This window comes from Morus notabilis, unplaced genomic scaffold, assembly GCF_000414095.1.
Source record: "Morus notabilis unplaced genomic scaffold, ASM41409v2 Scaffold985, whole genome shotgun sequence".
NCBI classification, from domain to species: domain Eukaryota; kingdom Viridiplantae; phylum Streptophyta; class Magnoliopsida; order Rosales; family Moraceae; genus Morus; species Morus notabilis.
This window is the reverse complement of record NW_010356679.1, coordinates 278,777-299,564: the sequence shown is the minus strand read 5'-3', so window position 1 is coordinate 299,564 and position 20,788 is coordinate 278,777. Positions and strand designations below refer to the sequence as shown.

At 29.5% G+C, this 20,788-nt stretch overlaps 1 protein-coding gene across 1 annotated transcript; it reads right to left on the bottom strand.

Moving 5' to 3' along the window:
- Positions 1 to 17,764, bottom strand: LOC21399216 (beta-galactosidase 6). The gene is made up of 18 exons (XM_010088419.2): positions 17,630 to 17,764; positions 14,130 to 14,220; positions 13,386 to 13,503; positions 11,497 to 11,563; positions 10,076 to 10,168; positions 9,675 to 9,818; positions 9,094 to 9,188; positions 8,768 to 8,873; positions 8,533 to 8,617; positions 7,784 to 7,902; positions 7,145 to 7,309; positions 6,284 to 6,465; positions 5,787 to 5,878; positions 3,351 to 3,460; positions 3,111 to 3,221; positions 2,343 to 2,456; positions 1,456 to 1,601; positions 1 to 151 (listed from the first exon to the last, which is right to left on the bottom strand). Exons 1-18 carry the CDS (start codon positions 17,762 to 17,764, stop codon positions 1 to 3), a joined length of 2,124 nt encoding a protein of 707 aa, XP_010086721.2.
- Positions 17,765 to 20,788: the final 3,024 nt, after the last annotated feature.

Here is a 20,788-nt window from a genome sequence, read left to right as displayed (position 1 = left end):
TTATATAGGAGGATGACTACTATAGGATTGGTTTTCGTTTAAATTAATAGAAATGGCGTCCAATGTAACGTGAAGAGGATTCCCACCAAGTTCTTCAAGCAACACCAAAACGTTCTCAGTATCTTTGAGGAATGATCGAGGGACATGGTACCTGGCAAACAAATTAATGAAACAAAATAAGTAATAACGAAAGAAAATAAAAGAAAAATAAAGATCAATGGACAATTAAGATTAACGAGTTGACGAATTTACACCGTTAACACTAGACCTATTAAGTTTGGACAAAATTATAAGACCTCTCTACTTATCAGAAGATTCAAGATGTCGGTCTTAAATTGTTGAATTTATCCTTAGAGTACGTATATCATGAGTCATACCTCTCACATTTGATGAGTACTTTTTTGAGTAATATAGTTATTTGATTAAAATATATATTAATTAAAAGTAAAGAGTAAAAATTTAGACTGATGCATTCTAAGAATATTTGTCTCCGTAAGAATAGTGTTAAGAACACAATCTCTACTTAGCGAGCATTGCTGTATTAGTCACAACGGAGGAGAGGGAGAGAAAGAGAAGATAGGAACATAGAAAACAAACCCTTATTAATATAATATAATATATATATATATATATATATAAAAGAGGATATATATGCACACTAAAAGAGGATTTAGGGCTTAGTCAAAACAAGTATATATTAAACCTTAATTCACATATGTTTGTAATTTACAATTAGTAATATTAATGTAACTGCGAGTTTATTGGTGGTAATTTCACTACTCTTTTTCAAAGTTTAGTTCTTTAACTCTTTCTTCTTCTCAAGGAAAACCAAGCTGAAATTAATGACGCTTTAGACTTTTTTTTTTTTTTTTTTTTTTTTTGGGGGGGTTGGGCAGATAATTTTGGATAGTACGTTGGAATTGATCCTGTTTTTCTTTTTCACGTTTTTCAAGAAAGAAAAAATGAAAATATTTTCAAAACGGCGTTTGGCGTAATAAAGACAAAAAATGAAAATAAAAACGATTTTTTGGTTTAGTGTAAAATGAGTGAGAAATGAAAAACGACTTTTAGTCGTTTTTCATTTTTTGTTTTCGTTTTCTTCTCTCTTGAGCAAAGAGAAGGAGAGAGACATTAATGAATTTTTTTATACTGAAAATAATCTCTTGATAAAACTACCAAACACATTTTCAAAAATAATTTTCTGTCTGAGATTGAAAACGTTTTCATTTTCATTTTCATACAAAAAATAAAATCATTTTAGAATGAGTTTAGGATTGAAAACGTTTTCATTTTCATTTTCATACAAAAAATAAAATTATTTTAGAATGAGTTCTAAATGCGTCCAAAACATTAACAATATAAAAAATAAATAAAAAATAAAAAATAAATAAAAAACAGTATTAAAAATAGTTAAGGATGACAAATTAAGATAGACTAATATTGCTGCCAACTTACAAGGATTGTGAAGGTCTGCCCTTAGAAGTAAGGAACGTAACCCAATAACGACCAATGCTATGTCCATTGATCCATGCTTCCCCTTTTCCCATTACACTAAGGTTTAATGCCAGTGAACCATTTCCCTTCGGTGCATCAAATACAATCTGCCAAAAGTTATTTTTGAAACATAATAAGTATCTACAGTTACAAAAAAAATCTTCAGACAAATTCTTGTTAGTTATACAAAAAGAGAATTTAGTGATAGAAAAATAGAACCAACAGAGAAATAGAACCGAGAAAGAGAGAGAATTAAAAAAAGAACAAGAACTCAAGAGGAGAAAACTGAAAATTAACTAATGCTCCGCTTGTTTTGACGGTTCTTGCATGGTTTAGGATAATGGTCATTGATTCGCTACAATGTTTTTCTCTCACAAAAAATTTAAATTTTAAATTTCAGAATCATAAATCATGATTCTGAACCCATGAACCAAACGTCACCTAAATGATATTTAAGTAATTATATTCATATAAATTAAATTCTCATTATTTACAAATGGTGAGAAATTCTACCAAACACTTTTCTAAGCCAATTAAAAAAAAAAATCCTACAAAAAGAAAGCGAGTCTCATTTTTAGTTTGAAGGAGTAAAACTATTGACTCGTTCACTTCACGGATTCGAGTTTTTGATTCGAACTAAGATTTGACATTTTTTTAGAGCTTTTAACTGTAGTAGAAAAAGTTAGATGTGACATTTTTTGAGAGCTTTTAACTGTAGAAACTTAAAACTGAAAACTCGAATTGGTGAAATGAACGGGGCGTATATTCTTTTGAAAAACCCTAGCTGTAAACTTACTAATAAATAGTTTTAGTTTCCTCGATTATAAAAATAAGAAAAACATATGTACCTTGTACCAAGTAAGTGTTTGATTGGAATCAGAGACAACTTCAAATTCATCCCATTCTACATCACCAAGATTTTGTTCTCTGTATAGATGTAACTTCTCTCCAAATAGTCCAACCTGTAAAATTTGCAATGTTCAATATTTAATTCCAATAATTAATCAAAACGTACAGTAATATCCCTAGTACTTAATATTTGGGAGAAAAAGAGAAATAGGCCAAGATTTGAGATGAATTAAAATTAATAGGCCAATAGTTTACATAAGTTAATAAATAGGCTAAATTATTATTTTTGTCCATAACTTGTCTGGTTATGAATCATAACTTGACAAGTTATTGTCCATAATTCACGATTTTTGTTCATAACTTGTCTGTCTATGAACCATAACTTGACAAGTTTGTCCATAACTTATCTGGTTATGAACCATAACTTGACAAGTTATGACTTATTAATTTCTATAACTAAAATTGGCCTATATACTTTCTTAAGCTTTTTATATTAGCCTATTTTCTATTATTTCCGTTAATATTTCGGTTACCCTTTCTAATTTAGTTCATAAGTATTCGTGAGGACACAAAGAATATTAAGTACTCCGTAGAGATGTTTCATTTAGTGGACGTTTGGTTCATGAATTTAGAATCATAATTTAAAATTATTTTCATTTTACGTGTATTTTTTGTGAGAAAAAACACTGTAAAGAATTATAAATCATGATTCAAAATCTAGTTAAACGCACTAGAGCTGAAAAAAATTGCATGATCAATTGAAATACCTGATATCCCCACTCGTAATTTGTAAAATTGTAGAATTCGTTTTCATTTGTGCATTGAATTTCCACTCTCGTTAACCCAGCAACTCTTCTTTCAAGAAAAGGTCCAGAATCCTTAATAAAAGGAGGTTAATATAATGCTAATTAATTAAGTGGAAATGATTGAAATCGGAAAGTTAAACATATATAAGACAACTGCACTAATTATATATATATATATATATATATATATAATGGCATTACCGGTAGTCCAACCATAACACTGAGAAGGGAAATATTATTTATCCCATCATTTAACTTTATAGGATTCTCCATGACCAATCCTTTACTACTTTTGTTGCCGTGTGTGTTTCCTGAACATAAACAAATGTAACTTTCAAAAATTAGATCCTTAGCCGTTTAAAAAGTAATGAAAACAATAGTAGTTTTCCATGCACACATGCACGATGCAAAAAAAAAAAACAAACAAAAAAACAAAACAAAACAAACAAACAAACTACATAAATCATTGATAGCTTGATTTTATTTCGTTTTCATACTTTGTTATTTCGTTAGTTTCCGGCATTTTTATTGCATTTTTATTGTGTTTTATTTTATTTTGTAGGTTTTGTGTTCACGCAAATAAAAAGGGTCTAAAGAAAGCATTTTGGAGTCACAAATTGCCAATCCAGAGGCTGCAGCGGATGATGAATACGCTGCAGAAGAAAATCCTCCCGAGAGCATTGGAAACAAGCTCTCACTGCAGTAGATGTGATTTCTGCTGCAGCGGAAATCCTTGTCGAAGCTATAGCAAATAGGAAACCGTTGCAGCGGATACATTTCCCGCTGTAGCAGTTGAGGCAAGCTGTCTAGAAAACATTGAAATCTGTTGCAGTGAATTTTCAGTGGTGGAGTCACTTGAAGATGAGCGGGAACAGCCGGCTTCACTCAAATTTTTTTGAAAAAAATATTACCTTTAAAAATTTTAAAATTTTACACTTAAATCTCTATTGAAATAATATATGCCTCTACTAAAATAAATATATTTTCTTATATGCTCCCACTAAGATAATTTGTTTAAAAAAATTTAATGTACGCCCCTACTGAAGTGAAAGACTGATTCTGTCACTGACTATTTTCTAAGATTTTGTTGATTTCTCTCGCGGCACTGCAGCAGATTCTTTTCCTGCTATAGCAAATTTGCACGTGCTGAGATTAAAATGAGGCCAAAATAAAACACATTTTAAGGAGGTATAAAAGGCATTTGTGACTCAATCAAGGGAGAACTCTTGAAGAGATAAGACAGACTTAGGGTTAGAAAAATTAGTCATGAAAAAGGGAAAATAACCATGATTGGAAGCTTTGAGGAAGATTGAAAAAGGAATTGAAGATTTGGAGCTTGCATCATCATCTAGTTTCATTCTTTCTCTCTCTCTTCTCTCTTTACTTTGAACTTGTGTATTTTTCTTGAGATTTGTGTTGAGCTATGGATTTAATGTTTGGATTTGTATGGTTTGTTCTTACTATTGATACAATTATGTGTAGCTAAACTCTTAATCTAGGTGCTTGATGAAGCTCACTTAGACCACGTTTTGAATATTTAGTTAAATGATAGTTTTGATTCCACTTTCAATTCTCGTATGTTTCTCCATGCTTAACGCTTCTATTCTTGTTGAGAAACAAGTTAGATGATCTTAGATTGTGGATTCAATGCTGAGATTGAGTTCATAGTTGAGAATTGGGAAACACGGTCTAAAGTATTGTGAGCCCGAGATGAGATCAATACTTGGATGGTTTTTTCGAGAGTCTTGATTGTGAGGTCGAGAAACAACCAATATCTTGATAATCAACTTAGGGCCAATCTTAATGAATGTGTAGGTAAACGGGTTAGACAGAGATATTAGCTCGACCATTTACACATATTTTCTCATTTAACACTCAAGAGGGGTAATGAGATTTAACTAGGTCCCCATACCCTTGAATTGGTTGGAATTGGCTAGTATTTACCAAATAGGAGAAACTTAGAAAGAGTGAGTACAGTCAAGACCCTAGAATCTTTCCGTATTGCTATTCTCATCCGTGAAATTTGCTTTTCTATATTTCATTTTGTTTATTTGTGTTTTTAGATTAAATTGTTTAATTGCATTAATTGCCTCAATTAATATACATTTCGGTTGTCTAGATAAAATTAAGTCACAAAAACTCACAGTACTTAATTTAAGAGACGTTTGGTTTATGGATTAGAATTATGAGATTATATCCATTTTTAATTTACGTGTATTTTTTATGAGAGAAAATACTGTAACGAATCATGAACCATGATTCGAATCGGAGTACGAATTCTCCAACTAAACAACTCCTTAATTTCTCAAAAACTCAATTTTTATGGGACGATATTCGACATTTTTCATTTTATTACTTTTGAGACCTATTCACTTGCGAAAAACGCGCAACAATCGTAGCTTTGTAAGTCAAACATTACTGCATTAGATGGACAGTATTCTTTAGACCATTAATGTACGATTAGATCGTCTAGTATTTTTAAGGTTATTTTCTTTTCTTTCTTCTTTCTTGTGTGTTTATGTGGTTGTATTTGTCGTTTATTTACTAATTTGTCTATTTGACAACATTTTCATGGTACACCGTTAATATATTCAATCCATCCAGGAAAAAAAAAATGCTTAATTTAGAAAATCTTACCAAAGTAAATGTTATTAAGAAAAGCATGCGTAACATGTCCCAAAGACTCAACATGAAGTACTGCCTCAGTGCAAGAAACGTTGTTGTCAAACCTGTCATGAATGTCCCACGTCTTTCAGATATATAGGAATTCCCAAAAAAAACAAAAAACAAAAACAAAAAAGCAAAAAAAACAAAAAAACAAAACAAAAGACGCTAAGAGAAAATTAAGGGGGAAAAAACACGAGGGATATCTTGACAATTTGAACACTTTGTATCCAATATATAATATAACATTGAGGAAATTAAATGGCATGACAACGAAATTCAAAAATTTTATATTTGTACCGCTAAGTATAAATAAATTAGATATTTAAAAGAGAATTGAGTAACGTAAATCTTAAGTTTATATATATCACTGATAGCATAAATGTAAAAATGACACCATTTGAGTTATTATATATATGTATATGTGTATATGTAATACACTAATAACATATGTTCTTGAATAAACGTACCTCATAGTATACCAAACGTAGTCCGATTCATCTTTAGTCATATTCATGTGCTCAAGCAATGTATCGGCTCTTATTGTAGTATCTTCAAAGTTTGGGATGACATCTGTGAATTTTCTCCATCTATCCGCTGAGTCAAACGTTAGGGTTGGTTTTCTAATTCTTGTGTTGGCCTTTGTATTTACCTGCGCGTATTTGATGTACGATTCAAAACGAAAGCAAAAGTGACTAAAAACATGTATAGGATCTGTTTATTTCACCGTTTTGAGTTTAGAATTTGAGTTTTACTATAATAAAAAGCTCTTAAAAACAGTCACATCTAACTTTTTTACTACAGTAAAAAACTCTCACATAAAATCACATCAAAACTCGAATTAAAAATTCGAATCACCGAACTAAACGGACTCATAATGTGTCTATGAGTATCATATATCATATATATATATATATATATATATAACTATACGTGAAAGACACCAGGGTGGAAAGGGAGGTTGATATAAGATGAGTTGTTTAGTGGATATCGACTTAGTTAGGATCCGTTTAATTCGCTGATTCGAGTTTTTAATTTGAGTTTAGATGCGACTTTATGTGAGAGCTTTTTACTATAGCAAAAAAGTTAGATGTGACTGTTTCTGAAAGCTTTTTACTGTAATAAAATTTAAAATTCTAAACTCAAATCGGTAAAATGAACGGAGCCTTAGTATGTGTAAGTTGACTATGAGATCAGTTATCCCGTCTTATTGATATATATTAAAAAAAACAAAATGACAACGTGTGGAAATGGAAATGTGATAACTTTGACAACAAAAAAGGGGAAGAAAGCGAAAAAATATGTAGGACTTGGAAAAACTATACACTAACCTTTGCGGTGTTGAAGATGACAGTTTTGCAATCTGGTAGAATACTTATGGACTTGGGTAGCAACAAATATGATTGGTTTTGAAATTGTACTGCAGCAGTAGTTTTATTATCCCTATTTATAAGAAACGCAACACATCCTTCTGCTTCTTCCCTAAAGATATAGGCCTGATGAAGTAATCGTATAAGAGATTCAAGAAAAAAAAAGAGAGAAATGGTGAGAAATTGCGTTTGTAACTCATTCTAAAATGATTTTATTTTTTGTATGAAAATAGAAATGGAAACGTTTTCAATCTCAAATAAAAATCATTTTTGAAAATGTGTTTGGTAGTTTTATCAAAAGATTGTTTTCAATATAAAAAAACGCAGTAATGTCTCTCTCTGCTCGAGAGAGGAGTAAACAAAAACAAAAAATGAAAAACAACCAAAAATCATTTTTCATTTCTCTCCCATTTTACACTAAACAAAAAAATCTTTTCATTTCTGTTTTTTGTCTTTAATTGTGCCAAACGCCGTTTTAAAATCATTTTTATTTTTTTCTTTCTTGAAAAACGTAAAAAACAAAAATAAGAACAATTTTAAGCACGACAAATTAATCCTTGTGGCAAATAAAGAGATAGACTTTATATGGGAGAACTTCACCTCTTGACTTTGGCCTAAAGATATGTTTGTTGGCACGGCCTTTAGCAAAGTTCCAGAGCAGTTTCTTATTGCAGCATGCAGCTCCTTAAGATGACCCCATTTGGGCTGTCTTAACTGACCTAAATTTATTACAGCATATCAAATGTAATCACATTCATCTCTCAAAAATTTTAAAATAAATAAATAAATTATATTCAAAACATTAGTTCATATATTGTATATACATATTTTTATGTTTTACATATCATTTTGGACTCGTCTAGTTCGTTTATTCGAGTTTTTAATTCGAGCTGAGATGTGACTTTATATGAGAGTTTTTTACTGTAGTAAAAAGTTAGATGTGACTGTTTCTCAGAACTTTTTACTGTAGCAAAACTCAAATTTTAAACACGAATCGGTGAAATGAACGGGGCCTTTATACACATATGGCTCCGTTCATTTCACCGATTCGAGTTTAGAATTCAAATTTTGCTACAGTAAAAAGTTATAAAAAACAGTCACATCTAACTTTTTACTATAGTAAAAAGCTCTCACATAAAGTCACATATCAACTCAAATCAACGAATTACAGGCTCGTTCATTGTACCAATTTGAGTTTTGCTATAGTAAAAAGCTCTCAGAAACAGTCACATCTAACTTTTTTACTAAGTAAACAACTCTCACATAAAATCACATCTCAACTCGAATTAAAAATTCAAATCAGTGAACTAAACGTAATCTAAACTAGCCCATATATATAAACACCTCACCATATTCATCTATAGGAGCTTGATCGTAATAACTTGTGATGACATATGCAGAGCTTGTTCTGCCGAAATTAGTTCCGCCATGGTACTTAGAAATTGAAAAATAATTAGAAAAATTCTTAGCAAAAACTTAAGATTAAAAAAACGATAAATATGCACTATAATTCGGAGAAATATAAAAAATAAAAAAAATAAAAAAATAAAAAAAACACTCTTTTGAAGAGTATCATTTTCATACCATGTAATAATTGACATAACTTCCATTTCTTGCTATAAAAAGCGCCGCATGGAACGCTATATCTTCAGCCGACCTTATGTAGGGTTGGCCACCATATACTTCAACACTGCATATTAAAAGATAACCAAAAAAGTTTATTCTCTAACCAATATAATTAGCCATCATTTGGTATATTAATTATAAATTATGTAAAGCGGAAGAAAACTTCATTGAGGTGCTCATGAAAAAATAAATTGAAAAACAAGGAGAATTAATATGTATTTTTATTTATGACTGCCATAGAACTTTAAATTATAAATTTAAATGGGTTTAGATTATTAATATACAAAGATGTCCAATTCTCTGTCCACATCGACGGCTTATTCGGTGATTTTGGCCCCTTGAAAGTTTCTCCACATTTCATTCCATTGCATGTATTGATCTGCACTTAAAACAATATGAAATTAATGTCCAACTTGTTTCCCCTCCGTTTTTACATTTAAGTTAATCGTTTTAAACGTTCTTCGTGTGTTTCTTAATATATTTAAGGATTATTATCATCGGTTCTCTTTAAACTTTAAAGTTATTCTCAATTTACCGGTTTCTGAGCTTTAAAAACTCTCACTTTATCTTCTAAATTTTAAATTGTTCTCACTAATTCTTTCTGTTTAAATTTATGTTAAAAAAATAGAAAAAAAAAAGAGAACAAACTGATAAAACCCATATGACCACATTTAATCCTTTTTTTTCGATATGATTTTCATAAAAATTCTTACAAAAAGGCTTAAATGAGACTAATTTAAAATTTATGAGACAAAATGAGAGTTTTTAAAATTTAAAAGGTAAACTAAGAATGATCCTAAAATTTAAATGACACCGGTGATAACCCTATATGTAATACAATAAAGTTAAGATGAAATTAACTAACCACAGGATCAGGAGCATCACTCTGCTTGCACATCACCCATGGAACACCAGTTTCAAGATCAACAGCCATTTTTGCAGCCCAACGAACATAGGAGGCTCCTTGTTCATGGAATGCCCCTTCCACGTTTTCATATTCGTTCTCAATCTATACATATACATATACAAATATATATATATATATATAATTTATAAATTCAAACACATTGTGTGATCCAACATATAAAATATTTGTTTAATACGTAAATTACCATGATTCAGAACCATTCACGGTTTACATGCATTTTTTATAAGAGAAAACACTGTAACGAGTCACAAACCATAATTCGAATCATGACACGAATCATCGTACTAAACACTGATTAACTAGGTATTTGGTTAATAAATGACAAATTCATGATGTACCTGTGACAATATGATGGGGCCTCCTTGTGAAGCATATAAACCTTCCGACTTCATCATGTTCACTATCTTTGTGGTGAAGTTTTTCATATAAAACTGTGCATGAATTCCCGGAAAAAACAATCATTTTAGTGGGAAGTAGTACGGATTCACATAGTTGGGCTTGGGAATGTCCCGTCAGTAACAAAAATGTTTGTTCATCTTTGCATGTTTTTCTTTTACAAAAAAAATTTATATAAAATTAGTTATTTTTAATAATGTTTTGTCACAAAATTATTTTAGAAATAGTATTTCGAATTATGAAAATATATAAGTAATAAATATGCTAATCCAATTTATAAATTTGCTTAAAAATTTTATAGTTTGAGTTGCACTACAAAAATAACATCATATCCTTTTTAAGATAATAGAGTAAACCTATTAAAATATATAACATTTTACATACATAAAATTTTCATTGAGCAGAAATCAACAAATTATAATATATATATATATATATAATGATGGTTGAAGACAATAAATTGAAAAAAAAATGCATCTTCTCTTCTATGTATACAATAAATATACTATATGTTAGTTTATGCATTCATAAGTTAAAAGGGGAGAAAAACACCCTTTATAATGTGTGGGTTTGAGTTTTTATCTCTTACTCTTAATTAATTTTTTTTTATTCAAATAATTATATCAGTCAAAAGGTATTAATCAAGAGTAAAAAGTAAAAATCTAAATTCATAACTCTAAAAATTAAGTTCAGCAATTTTAGAAACATTTTTGTGCTGGATAATTGGCGTGCTTATATGATTTTTCAATTTTAGAATCTAGCATGCCCTTCAATTTCTTATGCGTTTTCGTTTGAATTTATTGGTAGTACATGTTGTAAGCGTTGCCTAATAAGCCAAAGGCATCCATAACTTTTGAAGGAAATAAGAAAAAAAAAAGGAGAGAGAAGAGGGAAGTCAGCACCAAATTCGGTATTGACATTTGATGGAAGAGCTACTCATACGGTTTTCTCATGGGGAGCTCAGCTGTAAATAGAGCTCCTCCCTTTCTCAGTTTTGTATCTCATTCTCACCCTTAAGAGAGAATTCTCATAGTGTGAGAGAAATTTAGTTTCTCTAGTTTTTCTTCTTTTGTGAAGTGTTTCTCCTATTTACATGAGAGAGTGGTTCTTATTGTTCTCTCTCTGTAATTTAGAGAGAATATTGCAATCCTCATTTTTCATAGTGAAATCACTCTACACTTGTCTCGCGGTTTTTTTCCCGTCTTTTTTAAGGATTTTTCACGTAAAATACTATGTGTCCATATTATCTTCATTTTTACTATTTTTTATTTTATCGCCAGATTTGCCGACACATGTTAATGTTGCAATGCAATTTCCTCTTTAAAATATGTCGATTATCATGCACATAAAGATATATGCATACCTTGAATGGCTCATTATCTGTGCGATAACTGATACCGGGTACGTCGTGCAACCAAAATGGAAATCCACTGTAAACATGGCAATACTAATGCTATTAAGTTCTATCAGAAAATAAGAGAACCGTATATATTCATATGTTAAAAAAAATACTCCTCACAAAATATTCATATTTTTTTTTAAAAAAAATACTCCTCACAAAATAATAATGTACGTGGCTCTACTGATTATCGAATAAATGCTATTGATTTTAAATTAATTTGTCCACTAAATTATTAGTGTGGTGTCAACTTAGCTCTCTAATTCTTTTAGTGAGGGGTAAGTTAACGTAAAATTAATAATTTACGAGAAATAACATTAATTCAAGAGATGTTAATTTAATCCAGTTTACATACTTTAGAGATTAAATATTGAAGTCTTCTCAAACTGTGAGGGACATATTTAATTAGGGTACAATACATAATTAAAGGCACATTAATGAAATTAATAAAAAAAAGAATTAATATTCATAAAACTATGCTTTTTCTATGTACACCTTTTTTTCTCCTTCCATATAAATTAGGCCTTAATTTAATTCACTTAGCATATTTAAAAGTTCAAATGTAATTCACTTATTTTTTATAAAGGGGTGTCTCTATTATTTTAATAAAACAAGCCCAACACAGAAACAAGACCACCAAACATGTTTTCAAAAACGTTTTTACTTTTTTTGTTTAAAAATTGTTAAAATAAACAATACGAAACGAGCCTTAGATGAAATATATATGGTTTATTTTATGTTTTCAGATAACAAATTAAACAAATTTTCACTCTTTCTAATTTTGAAAATTTAACTCAGCTTATCGCCAAAAAAAAAAAAAAAAATGATTCAGCTATTACTACTAATGGATTTTTAAAACACAATACAGTCATGGATTCCAAAATCTCAGTTTTAAAACACGAATCAAACTGTTTCTCAATTCTTAAAACCAAAAAAAAAAAAGTTTTACTTTCCATCATTAATCAATTAGAAGAAAATTTGTTTCTACCAAAAGGAAATAGGAGCATGCAATGCATACATATTTATCATATCCATATGTATATGTTGTGTGTACATATATCATATACGTGTATGTGTTAAGAATTTTATTTTTTGACTTTCTTTCATAGGTTTCGCTACTGGTAGTATTAATTCTAACCGTTAGATCTATTAAAATTATATTAAATGTAAAATAGACAATTTTTAATACAAAATTTGATAGCTAATCAAAAATAGAGAACAACCGGTGGATTAGTTTTTCAGGTCCTTCCAGAAACTCCCGTTTTCAATTAGCATATTATTTAAATAACATCTTATTATCAAAAATAATATCTTATAGATAAATTTATGGCCCGTTTAGTTCGCTAATTTGAGTTTTTAATTCGAATTGATATGTGACTTTATGTGAGAGCTTTTTACTGTAGTAAAAAAGTTAGATGTGACTGTTTCTTATAGTTTTTTACTGTAGCAAAATTCGAATCGGTGAAGTGAACGGGACTTTAAGACCTCGTTCATTTCACCAATTTAAGTTTTCAATTCCAGTTTTGCTACATTTAAAAACTCTCATAAAAAGTCACATTTAACTTTTTTACTATAATTAAAAGCTCTCATATAAAAATCACATTTTAGGGCCCGTTCAGTTCGCTGATTCGAGTTTTTAATTCGAGTTGAGATGTAACTTTATGTGAGAGTTTTTTACTGTAGTAAAAAAATTAGATGTGACTGATTTTAAGAGCTTTTTACTGTAATAAAACTCAAATTTTAAACTCAAATCGGTGAAATAAATAGAATCTTAATTTAAATTAAAAATTTGAGTCGATAAACTGAATGAGGCGAACTTACACAAGTATATGTGTATAAGAGAAGTTGCATACCCATAAGTCCACTCACCCTCAATGTAGGGTCCGATTCTAAGGCAAACGTAAAGCCCGTGTGCCTGGATTTCCTTTATGAATTTGACTAAATCATATCTGCCACCGAAATCGTACTGTCCTTGTATTGAAAGCAAATTCGAAGGTAAAGGCCAAATTAGAAAAAGAACAAACATTGTTGAACGAGAAAGAAAAATATGTGTGGGTGCCGGAATTGATCTTTTTATATTTAAAAAAAATAAAAATATTTTTAAAATGATATTTAACGTAATAAAGATAAAAAAATAATTTTTTTAATTTAATGTAAAACGAGAGAGAAATAAAAAATAATTTTTAATCGTTTTTCATTTTTTATTTTCGTTTTCTCTTCTCTCAAGCAGAAAGAGACATTAATAAGTTTTTTTATACTGAAAATAATCTCTTGATAAAACTACAAATCGCATTTTTAAATATAATTTCTGTTTGAGATTGAAAACGTTTACATTTTCATTTTCATACAAAAAATAAAATTATTTTAGAACGAGTTTCAAACGCGTCTCATGTTTTTTTTTATTGATTCTTTTTTATGAAATAAAATGAGTGGCATGTTCGAGAGATATTAGAGTTCTGTCTGGTTTAAGATTATGTTTTATAGTTTTGTTATAATATTTTTTTCTCATAAAAAATTTAAATTGTAAAAATTAAAATTATAAATTATGATTCTGAACTTATGAACCAAACATCACATAAATTAATCACAAACCTGACCCTGTTTGGGCTCGTGAAGGTTCCAAAACACATAGGTCTGAATCACATCAAGTCCTCCATCCTTGGCTTTTTCTATCAATGATGGCCACATCTGCAATTCAATATGGTAGCCAACATAAACTAACTTGTTGGATATATTTCACAATAAAGCATTTTTTTTTATTATTACATTATTAAAAAATGATATATATCTTGCTTCAGTTCAGGAGATTTAAAATATTAATTACCCATTTGATTCAAGCGTTTTAAGTTATAATTATGATTTTACTATAATATTTTTTCTTAATAAGAAATTTAAATAAAAAAATTCTCGTTAATAAATTCTCTCATAAAATCTAAATTCAAAATTAAAATTATTGACTTAAACGCGTGAACTAAACGCCCGAATTTAAGATACTTTAAGTCAATTGTTTATATTGTCCTACATTATAAGCAAATATCTAAAAGGTTAATACATTTAAAAAAAAAAAAGAATCACTGTTGCTACTTAAATAAATCAAGATGGACTGAGTTGTTGGAGGCATATCTTAACATTAATTTGATACATATCTCCATCATAAGGTGAAAGTTTTAAAAAAAAAAAAAAAAGATAAATGAAGCTGTGAAGTGTTGTCTCTTTTTTACAGAAGCCACAAATCGATTTCCTTTTCTTTTTTGATAAAATAAGGTTGGATTTACGCCACCTAATTCTAAAAAATAAAGATAAAAAATTTCTACTTTCTAGATATTTAAAAAAAAAAATTGACATTTTATTTTCTCCCAACTCTCTATAACCGCTCTCTAACCTTCCTGTGGATTCCTAAATGAGGATTCATATGATCTTTGAAAATGGGGCTAATCTAGTGCACGCTTCTAGAGGATGCTTTCATAGGACTCATGCCGGTTCACAAGTTGTCGTAAATTAATGATTTCAATGCCAAAATTAGTATGGTTCTCTTTGGCATGAGAGTTCAAATCAGGGGAAATCTAGTTTTGATTTTAAAATCAGAACTATAATTTATGATTTTAGGTCCAAATCGTAGTTCTGGTTTCAGAACCAGAATCATGAGTTTGAACCACCCAAGACCAAGGGAGGGGGTGGTTTTAAAACTAGTGGTGATACTGATTTAAAACATCATATCAAGATTCAAACTTAGAACCAAAACCATCTAAATCTAGAACCAGAACCATTTAAACCAGATACTGATTTTGTTAAGTCAAACTAAAACTATTTTTTACTTTTTGTAAATAAACACTAATTTGAACCAAAACTTTAATTCCGGTTTTAAAACTCTCATACTAAACGTCTCCTAAGTATATATTTCAAATACGTAAGTTATCATATTCTCTTTAAATCCGGAAGTACAACATTCAAATTCCACAAATTTCCAATCTAAAGTGTGCAAATTATCCAATTAGACCGAGATCAATCGTGAGATGGAGATCATTAAGGACTAGAGAGGATGCTTTCACGGGACTCGCGCTAGTTCACAAGTTGTCGTGAATTATATGGTTTCAATGCCCAAAATTAGTAAGTATATAATTTAAAGGCGTGAGTTATCATATTCTCTTTAAATCCGGAAGTACAACATTCAAACTCCAGAAATTTCCTATTTAAGGCCATGTTCATTTCACCGATTAGAGTTTAGAATTTAAATTTTGTTACAGTAAAAAGCTTTCAGAAACAGTCACATCTAATTTTTTTACTACAATAAAAAACTCTCACATAAAGTAACATCTTAACTCGAATTAAAAACTCGAATCAGTGAACTAAACGGCCCTTAAAGTGTGCAAATTATCCTATTAGACCAACATCCATCATGTAGAGATGTCAAAACACCCGTGTCGGGCCGCCATCCCTTCTAACCCTAGGCCCGTGGCGGGCCTGGGCCGTGCAGGGTCGTACCATGGCCGGGCCTGAGGAGAAACCCTCAGGTCCAGCACTGGCCCTCGACTCTAGTCCATAAGGGTCAAGGCTGGGCCCAACCCCAGGCCCTTCACTGGCCGGCCTTGGTCCTTTTAATTTTTTTTACAATATTTAATTTTAAAAAAGAAAATATATCATATGCCCCTAAAAGATATGATTTTATTGAATTGAGATAATACGAATAAGTACACATAAATGACTGTCTCGTTAAAAACCTTGCAAAGTAAAACCCGTGAGGAGATCGGGAAAAAACTTAGCGAAAGAAAAAATAGTGCAATATTCTAGGACAAGTAAATTACAAAACCTAAGTGCTTCCAGAAGATTTTGTTATGTCTAAACTCAATCTTAACCTTATTTTCTTAATGCACTTGAGTTTCACTTATGTTTAAAAAAAAATTTAAGATTTTTTTATAATTTCAAATTTAATGACAAAAAAAAAATATATATATATATATCATGTCTTAAAAAATGTAATTTTATTAGGTCTCAACATTTATCTATTAAATTTTATCCCTTTAAAATAAATAATTTGATAAATTATTATTTATAATATGATAAATTACGTTGACGGTGGCTCTCCGGCCGCAAGTGTTGGTCTCTAATCACCGGTGGCGGGTCTACGCTCAAGAACTTATAACTCGTTTGGCTCATAGATTAGAACCATGAGATTAGAACTATTTTCGATTTACGTGTATTTTTTATGAGAGAAAATACTGTAAAAAACCATAAACTATGATTCGAATCGGAGAACGAATCCTCCAATTAAACGGGCTCTTAACTTGTGGTTGACTTGTTGTCAACTCTCTGACTATTTAGTCAGACAACAACCAACAGTTATGTTCTGGAGCGTCACGAGAGGATTATCATTATTAGTAAGGAGTGGAAAATATGACAAAATCACGTTTTGTTAAGCAAAAAAGAAATGAACACGTGTGAGCACGAAAAGTTGTTCTCCCCGTGACATTATTAATATCAATTTTTGGACTGCTTCTTTATACGAGAGATTATAGGACAACAATATTGCTTAAATTGGTCCCAAAAGAGAACGTGAAAATCATAGACATCACTAAAATTATTTTTTGTCTATTATTATTCGGATTAATTTCATCTATACATCTTAAATTTATAAGTCATTCTCAATAGTCTTACTTTCTTATTAGAATATTTACTAAAAGGAAAAAAAAATTGAGTTAAGTGTGGTCATTTAATAATTTATGTTGTCTTTATTTTTTCAATATGGTTTTAGTATAAATTCAACAAAAGAATTAAAACATGCCTAATTTAAAATTGAGAGAAAGCAAAAATGGTAGTTCTTAAAGTTTAGCGAGTAAAACAATAAAATTCGAAGGGGATAATGAAATTATTCTTTTTATTCGAAAGACTCCTTACAAAAATTAGACCAAAAAAAAAAAAAAAAGAAAGAAAAGAAAAACCACAGTTCAAGTGATGATCTCTTTTCCTTTTTAAGAATATTACGTGTTATAAATTAACATACATACATATTATATTATATCTGATCTAATTACAGGTCCATTATATATATAAAAAGGAAATTTAGCCAAAAAAAAAAAAGAAAAAAAGAAAAAAAACATACCTCAGGAGTACTGCGAGGATAGTGAATTGAACCAGAGAAGAGGAGTTGTCTCTTGCCATCAATTATGAGAGATCTTCCGTCGTACGTCACATTTTCTGCAGCGCTCACATTTATAATTATTATCATGATCATCATCGGAAAGCAAATGCCATTTATAATTCCCATCCCTACGCGACACACTACCCAACCCTCTCTCTCTCTCTCTCTCTCTCTCTCTCTCTCTCTCTCTCTCTCTCTCTCTCTCTCTCTCTCTCTCTCTCAGAATATTTGATACATACACACATGTATGTATATATATATATGTAAGGTATCGCAAAGAAGTTTCAAGAAGAAGAAGATGATAAATTGATCATTATAATTCCTATCCCTACGACAGACTACCCAACCCTCTCTCTCTCTCTCTCTCTCTCTCTCTTAGAATATTTGATACATACACACATATGTATATATATATGTAATGTATCGCAAAGAAGTTTGAAGAAGAAGAAGATGACAAATTGATCATCCTATCGAGTAAGTAATATAGTACTGGTAGTGAACAGAAATGTATATGTGTGGTATGTATCTGCACTGTGAATTAAGGGTCACGTGTGATGTATTTTAAGGTCCGTTCATTTTACCGATTTGAGTTTAAAATTTGAGTTTTGTTACAGTAAAAAGCTCTCAGAAACAGTCACATTTAACTTTTTTATTACAGTAAAAAAACTCACATAAAGTCACATATCAACTCGAATTAAAAAGAAAAATAGTAGAAAATAAGCTAATATAAAAAGCTTAAGAAAGTATATAGGCCAATTTTTAGTTATAGAAATTAATAGGCTATAACTTGTTAAGTTATGGTTCATAACTAGATAAGTTATGGACAAACTTGTCAAGTTATGGTTCATAGCCAGACAAGTTATGGACAAAAATAGTGAATTATGGACAATAATTTGTCAAGTTATGTTTCATAACCAGACAAATTATGAACGAAAACAGTAATTTGACCTATTTATTAACTTATGTAAACTATTGGCCTATTAATTTTAATTCATCTCAAGTTTTGGTCTATTTCTCTCTTTCTCCTAATTAAAAACTCGAATCAGCGAACTAAACGGACCCTAAAAAACCCTCAGAAACAATCACATCTAACTTTTTTACTATAATAAAAAGTTCTAATATAAAATTATATCTTAATTTAAATGAGCTAAACAGGTCCTGAGAAAAGAAAATGCAGACAGTTGAAGGGATAAGGTTGGTAAGGCATGTAGATGTAGACATAGAGGTGTAGGTGAAGGCGTGCCTGGAATGTCAAGGCTTCACAAGGCGTGGGAACGGAGAAAGTAGGCGCACACGCTAATTAAATGCTTTTCCCTTCGATAAAGCTTTTGTTGCAAATTAATCACAACGGGCTGTTGATGTATTATTGTAACTTAGTGCGTGTTTAGAATAGTTTTTCAAAACAATTTTCACGTATTTTAAAAAATAAAAAATGAAAATGAAAATAAAGTAATTTTTTTTAATAAATGTTTTGAAAATAAAAACAGTGAGAATGATATTTGTGAAGGAATTAAAAAACAATTGAAAGTTATTTTTACTTTTTATTTTTTAGTATTTCTCAATAATATTATAATATATTAATTAATAAACATGATTTCATTTTTTTATTATACTCAAAACAATCTCTTAAAAAACTAACCAAACGCATTTTTCAGAATCAGTACCAAAATAATTCTCAAAACAATCTCGCTTTTACTTTTAATTGAAAATAAAATTATTTTAAAATCAATTCCAAACGTACCTTAAGAATTCCTTATTCATGTGTGTATGTGCGTGTGTGTGTGTGTGTATATATACACATACATATTTGGGGAATGAGATGTAATATTATTTTTAGGGATATTTACGATTCTATACCATGTATTTTTGGTTTATCATAAGGTAGATCTATATTTGGATGTTCTAGAAGCTATACGTTTGAATTCTAAATCTATATCAAATTTGTGCATTTTCTATGCCAATGGTTGATTTTGACCTTTGAATTGATGAATTTACCCTATAGTTTTCAAATAAACTTGTAATGAAACACTAATTGACAGATTAGCCTTTGCAACATAGTTTGAAAATACAACTTCTGTGATTTATTTTGTATTGCTTTTAAAAAAAAAAAAATAGTTGAAATTGCACGCATCGAGAAAAATATAAACCACTAAGAAAGGCACCTTAAACAAATTCAATTATTGCTATGACTTAAGTTATATTATTACAGTGTTTTCTTTTACATAAATTCAAATTTAACTTTTTGCTATAGTGTTTTTTTTTATATACACAACTCAAGTCATGACTTGAGTTGTGCAAAAGAACACACCCTAAATGATATATTCATTTGTTATAAAAAGTTCTTTTTGGTAGCCTGAGATCGACTTTTGGAACATAAAATGTCCATTCTACCCTTCTTAATAATTAACAACAAATTAATATTTTTTTTTTAAAAATCTGAAAATATTTTAAAAACATTGAAAAATTGAAGGTTAAAATAAGTTAAAAGGTTTTCAAATTTTTTTTTTAAAGTTATTAGTTTATAATTAATTAATGAGAAGGCAGGTCGGACATTATATGCTTTAAAAATTGGTTGTATGGTACCATAAAAAAGTTTTTTTTAAAGGTGAATATATCGTTTACTATTATTAAAAACATAGGATATATGTGAGATGTTTGCTATAATAAAATGCAATAAAATAATCTCATCCTTTTCTTTTTCTCCAAAGCAATTTATCCTTTTTTTTTAAAGCAATTTCTTTTAAAAGAATGAAGTAATGTTTATTTGTAATATTAATATGTAGCATTTGTAGCCAACTTCATTCACAAAACAATCAATGTTCTTTATTTATAAAAATAAATAAATAAAAAAAAAACAAATTCATCATCATTCTATAAAAAAAGCATAAAAGAAGCAAAAAGCGACGATGGCATGCAACAAACAAAACGAAAAAAACGCAACTTTATTTAAAAAATCCATTCTCTATTTTAAATTGGTAATTGATGAGTTCTTAACGGATTATTAAATTAAACCTTATTTAGATTAGATTGTCATTATTGAGTTAGTAGCAAGTAAGGATCGTTTCTGCAGAGGATTGAGTTTAATTAATAAGTTATTAATTTTGTTAAATAAAAATATAA